Genomic DNA, 5,242 nt, shown 5'->3' with positions numbered 1-5,242 from the left:
TTTCCTTGCGAGAATTTATACTGTGTCTTTCAGTTATACCCGTAATAATTCGACAATTGCTCTACTGTAACAATGTCGTTCCAGAATTTCGATACCTTCCAAAACCAGGAAGCTCCCACCAATGCGACGGGCCCTGCTCCTCCAGCTGATCAAACTATGGGAGGCCAGACAGAACCCAGTGCTCCTGGTTTCCAGGGTCCCGCTCCAGGCGAAGGCTCTGCTGCTGCTGGTGGGCAACCAGGCGGTGAAGGCAAGACCACCCTCTGGTAAGTTGTTCACTAACTGACGGAGCCTAATGAGGTCTTGGTATTGACCTGCATCAATAGGATGGGTGAACTTGAACCTTGGATTGACGAAAATTTCATCCGCAATATCTGGTACCAGATGGGTGAACAAGTCAACGTCAAAATGATTCGTGACAAATTCTCTGGGTATGCCATTGACCATCGAACCTTCCTCTTTGGTGCCATATAAGACTGATAGTTTTAGGAGCAACGCTGGATATTGTTTCGTTGACTTTGCTACCCCCGCTGCTGCTGCTAAAGCTTTGTCGGTCAACGGAACTCCGATGCCAAACACCAATCGTCCATTCAAGCTCAACTGGGCCACCGGTGGTGGTCTATCCGACAGAAAGTGTGTACCGCCTTCTACCAAATGCCTTAATTCTTTGCTAACGACCTTTTCTATAGCCGTGAGGATCGCACCCCCGAGTATTCTATCTTCGTCGGCGACCTCGGCCCAGAGGTTAACGAATATGTCTTGGTTTCTCTCTTCCAAAGCCGCTTCCCATCCTGCAAGTCTGCCAAGATCATGACCGACCCAATCAGTGGAATGTCTCGCGGTTATGGATTCGTCAGGTTCTCCGATGAAACCGACCAACAACGTGCTCTTACCGAAATGCAAGGCGTGTACTGCGGCAACCGTCCAATGCGCATCTCCACTGCGACTCCCAAGAACAAGGGACCTGCTGGTGGCCCCGGCCAGATGGGTATGCCAGGTGCTCCTCCTGCCGGAATGTACCCTCCTGCCATGGGAGGCCCACCAATGGGTTATTACGGTACTCCTCAGCCTATGAATCAATTTACTGATCCCAACAACACCACTGTTTTCGTCGGCGGGCTGTCTGGTTATGTCACTGAGGACGAGCTTCGTTCCTTCTTCCAGGGATTCGGAGAGATCACCTATGTCAAGATCCCTCCGGGCAAAGGTTGCGGCTTCGTTCAGTTCGTCCAACGCCATGCTGCTGAGATGGCTATCAACCAGATGCAAGGCTACCCAATCGGTAATTCGCGTGTCAGACTCAGCTGGGGCCGGTCTCAGAATAACTCCGGGCCAGCTGGCACTCCCTATCGTCCTGCACCACCACCACCGATCTACCCCTCCATGGGCATGCCGCCATCTCACCAATACGGTGGTGGGTTTGCACCGATGAAGGTAAGAGATTGAGGCATTTCTCTATCCCGTAAGAGCAGTTGACTGATTGGTTGGAAGTGAGAGCGTTTCGTCTTCGTTTAAGCACCAGCAGGAGTTTCGCGTCTCTTTGAAAGATGGGTCCATGTGTCAACATTTAGTTTAAGGTCTTTCTTCAATTTTAAAAGGCTCTGCTTTACGGCTCTTGATGGGCGTTTTTCTCCTGTGCTCGGCACTTAATGTACTCCTGAAACGTTTCTTTGCGGATCCCAGCTATTGTGTTCTTTTTTCTATTTTATTATTGTTGTTTCTTCCCCCCCTTGCCCACTTCTTCCTCTTTCCCCTATCTTATTCATGTCCTCTCAAATTGATTCTGCACTTCATGCCCCTTAGTTGAGTTGCTTTCATATTCACAGGATTCTGGAATGTGGCCTGTCCAGTTTATTTAAGCTCCGGTACTTCACCTATTCCATTTTCTCAATGCACCCTTGGGTTGGCAGTTTGCAAAAAGTTTTCTCTTCATTTCTCATGTCACGGAACAGCCAAAATTGAAATGTTTCTTTTCTTGCTTTGTCACCCGAGAATGTCTATTTTCTCGCCAGCTCGCTAGACTGTTACGTGTATAACACTGTCAGCCGTTGCATTTAACTCTTTATTCACCAGTCGTCTAACCTCCTTTTTTTCCTACGAATGTGATGCTCTCGCTGTGTACGCCGTTACAACAAGCCTTGATGCTCGGATTTTTGTTGGCTCTTCGCCTCGTAACTGACTTGACGCTCGTTCAAACAATATTTTCTTTACTTCTTTAGCCCCCCTGGTTTTATATGACGTGACTTGATTTCTAGGCCATTGCCGTTTATACATTTCTGCGTTTTCTTTTAACTTCTAATGAACTGCTCTTCATCTCCTAATCTGGTACTTCAGTACAAATTCTATTCTCATGGAGCTCTTCTCAATGGCGTGCGCAGCTTGCGGTTTTTTCCCAGGGGGAGTTGAGGTATATACCATGCCCTCTTGGACCATGTCAACTTGTATTGTTTTCCCATCTGCCCGGCGCACTCTCATGCAGGAATCGGTTTCAAAGGGCGGGGGACAGTGGAGCGGTTTTCCCTCCCTATCTTGTAGCTTCTTATGGATTCAACTGTTATCTTGGGCTTCAATAAGATTTGAGATGTGTATGATATGTGGGTTGGCATGGCGTTCGTGTCCGTTTTTTGTCAGTCTCCAAGAAACTACAAAATGGGTTTCTAACCAATAAACTAAGGTCTTCATGAACAGATCTCCCTTGCACCCATTTAGTTTACCTTTACTTCGGCCATCTAGGATCCAAGACAACGATGGCTCGTTTTCAAAGTGTCCAAATCGGGAGTTGTTTTCACCCCTTTCGGTAGCATTGGCGCTTATCCCCTTTCGGACATCTCATCCGCTCCTTCCTCAAGCATACCTGCCCATACCGGCAGCTGCTTTGCGGCCATGGCACCTTCCCAACGCCTGGGAATCTTCCTAGAATGGAAAGCACGAGAGCGCCCAGGCGCAGCCAAACCGGGGCGATCCGGCGGGTGATGGGGAGTGTGAAGCTCAACGTCTCCTCCCTCCCCTCTCCCTCACTCTCTCGTCCTCTCTCACTCCTGTATTCGTACTTTTCATCGATGTTTCTTCTGGATAGGCGGCTCTTTCTGGCTATCCTCGTTCGCTATTTTGAACTCTATCCCTGCTGCTTTTCAGCTCTTTATCACACCACTGCCCGAGTGTGATCAGATCCCCTGGCACCGCGAGACTTCCACAAACGCCAATGCGCTACGAGAATTGGGACGTCCTCCTCTTCGCGGAGGGGTCGAGGGTGCCCATCCAGGAGTTTAGGACGCAATGCTTCGTGACCAAAGACCGTGGTTCGCTCGCCTTTCCACCTATGCTGTTCCATCTGTGGACGTCAGAGTGACTAATCTGATTCCTTTTAGAATCCCCGTATCTGCAGAGCCAGGCCTTTGTGAACCCAAATTTCTTCTTTTTCCAGAATAATGGCCTTCATGGTGGCCCCGGGCAGGTTCCCGTGCTCACCACTTTCATTCCCAGCCTGCCTCGAGATACCTCCTTTAGGGTTTCCGTCCATAGTTGGGAGAGGCCCCGCCCGACTAGGGTTTTGGAAGGGATGATGCAGCCGGATGATGCGGTTATGTATGAAGTGCGGATTTTCATCGATGGGTTTTGTGTCTCGTAAGTGGATATACCTGAACGACAGAGGCGTCAGAGATTATGGCTGAACAATCTCAAGTGGAAGCTTTTTCAATCAGAAGGCTCATTGGCCTCACGTCGTTGGTAAGTAAAGTGCTTTCCAGTATTGAGAGTCCTGATCATAGGCTGACATGCATGTAGAGCTAAGCTCCCGTAAGTCAACATGCTCTCAATAACCTTACACGGCGACTGATTTTTCAAAAGAATTGGATAAGAATGGAGATCAGGATACATTACGCTTCCCTCCGTTCCACGAAGAGATCTTGCGCCACACCCATTGGGATGCGGGAGAAATGTATGGTCGGCTAAGAATTGTCATCGCGGAGGGATTGGCAAGACCTAACCGATCACCACCATTTGAGCGGGTGAGGGATATTATCATCTTTTCCTTCCAGCATGCACCTTTAAGTAAGTAATGAGATAGGCAGAACGGCAAAAGTATATTACGCTAACTAGTGATAATCAGACATCCTAGAGCACTCTAATATCGCCTGGCCGAATCCAGGAATGTGGCTCCAAGGCCCGCGTCCATTCTTACAGTATAGTTTTGGGCATGAAAAAGGCTATATCAAAGATGACGAAGCGCATTCACATTCACCAACTCGTCATGAAGGCCGACCTATAATTGGTAACATAGGCTCCAGTCAAGCCATGTTACCGTACCGACTTCAACCCACCGCTGCTATGCCATGGCAGCACAATCCTTGGCCAGAAGGTGATCCTGGATGGGTGGTTCCAACCCCCCCAATTTTAGATCCCTTCGTCGACCCTTATAGGAATCGCGCAAACAATCGCTCAACTATAGATGATATCTCTATGCCAGACTATGTGGGTTCAACCACAAACAGCAGTCGCGTCATATCTAGTAATATCAGCTTTGGAAGGAGCCAAGAACCTAGCGTTCCTGCCGCAATTGATGATGAGCAATATAATCAGCTAATCGAAGCCCTGAGCCCCAAGAAAACCGCGAGCGGTACATGTGCCCCTGCTAATACTCCAGTTTCGACCGCTCCAAAAAAGACCCAACCGTCAACAGCTTCAGAGCCTCGTGTCAAAGCTAGCCGTCCCGGGCCATTGAAGGAGATTTCACAGCCGGCATCAAGAGTATCTTCCGGCTCCAGCGTTGTTTCTGAAGGTTCTTCTGCTGAGAAAATTCCAACCACGCTTCTTAGCCCCAGTCCAAATACGATTAGCAAAGAAACGAGCGTCTCTCCAGCGTCTAGCGGAGACGGTCCCGTTTCATCTAGGACTCATTTGAAGCCAACACTCCCATCCACTGTCACAAGCGACAGTAAACGGAAGAGATCGCCAAAGTCGGATAAAAGAGGTATCGATTCCACCACGTCTCTTTCCCCGTCTCCATCGAAAAAGCTCACCCGCCGTAAGGAGCAGCAGAAAATGAAGAAAGAGAATTCTCCAGACTTGTCAGCCGCAAGGGCTGCTAGAATGTCCCTCTCGTCTGTTGAATAGATGTGGATATATGAAGCCTCAATGCCCATGGCCGTTCAATGCATAAAGAGTTATTGGACTGTTCTGATGGAACTCAAGAATCGGGCCACGGTATGACTACGACGACTGAAGCGCGCAAGAACTTGGGGGG

General features: G+C 49.0%; 2 protein-coding genes across 2 annotated transcripts; both read left to right on the top strand.

The window, feature by feature from the left end:
* Positions 1-72: 72 nt before the first annotated feature.
* Positions 73-1,446, top strand: UREG_02108 (uncharacterized protein; the record flags this gene model as incomplete). The annotated part of the gene is made up of 4 exons (XM_002542546.1): positions 73-266; positions 327-431; positions 490-633; positions 690-1,446. 4 exons carry the CDS (start codon positions 73-75, stop codon positions 1,444-1,446), a joined length of 1,200 nt encoding a protein of 399 aa, XP_002542592.1.
* Positions 1,447-3,663: 2,217 nt separating this feature from the next.
* On the top strand, positions 3,664-5,112 carry UREG_02107 (uncharacterized protein; the record flags this gene model as incomplete). Its single annotated transcript, XM_002542545.1, has 3 exons — positions 3,664-3,726; positions 3,858-4,050; positions 4,109-5,112. 3 exons carry the CDS (start codon positions 3,664-3,666, stop codon positions 5,110-5,112), a joined length of 1,260 nt encoding a protein of 419 aa, XP_002542591.1.
* Positions 5,113-5,242: the final 130 nt, after the last annotated feature.

Source organism: Uncinocarpus reesii, genomic scaffold (assembly GCF_000003515.1).
Source record: "Uncinocarpus reesii 1704 scaffold_1 genomic scaffold, whole genome shotgun sequence".
Classification (NCBI taxonomy): Eukaryota; Fungi; Ascomycota; class Eurotiomycetes; order Onygenales; family Onygenaceae; genus Uncinocarpus; species Uncinocarpus reesii.
This window is presented reverse-complemented; position numbering and strand designations above follow the sequence as displayed.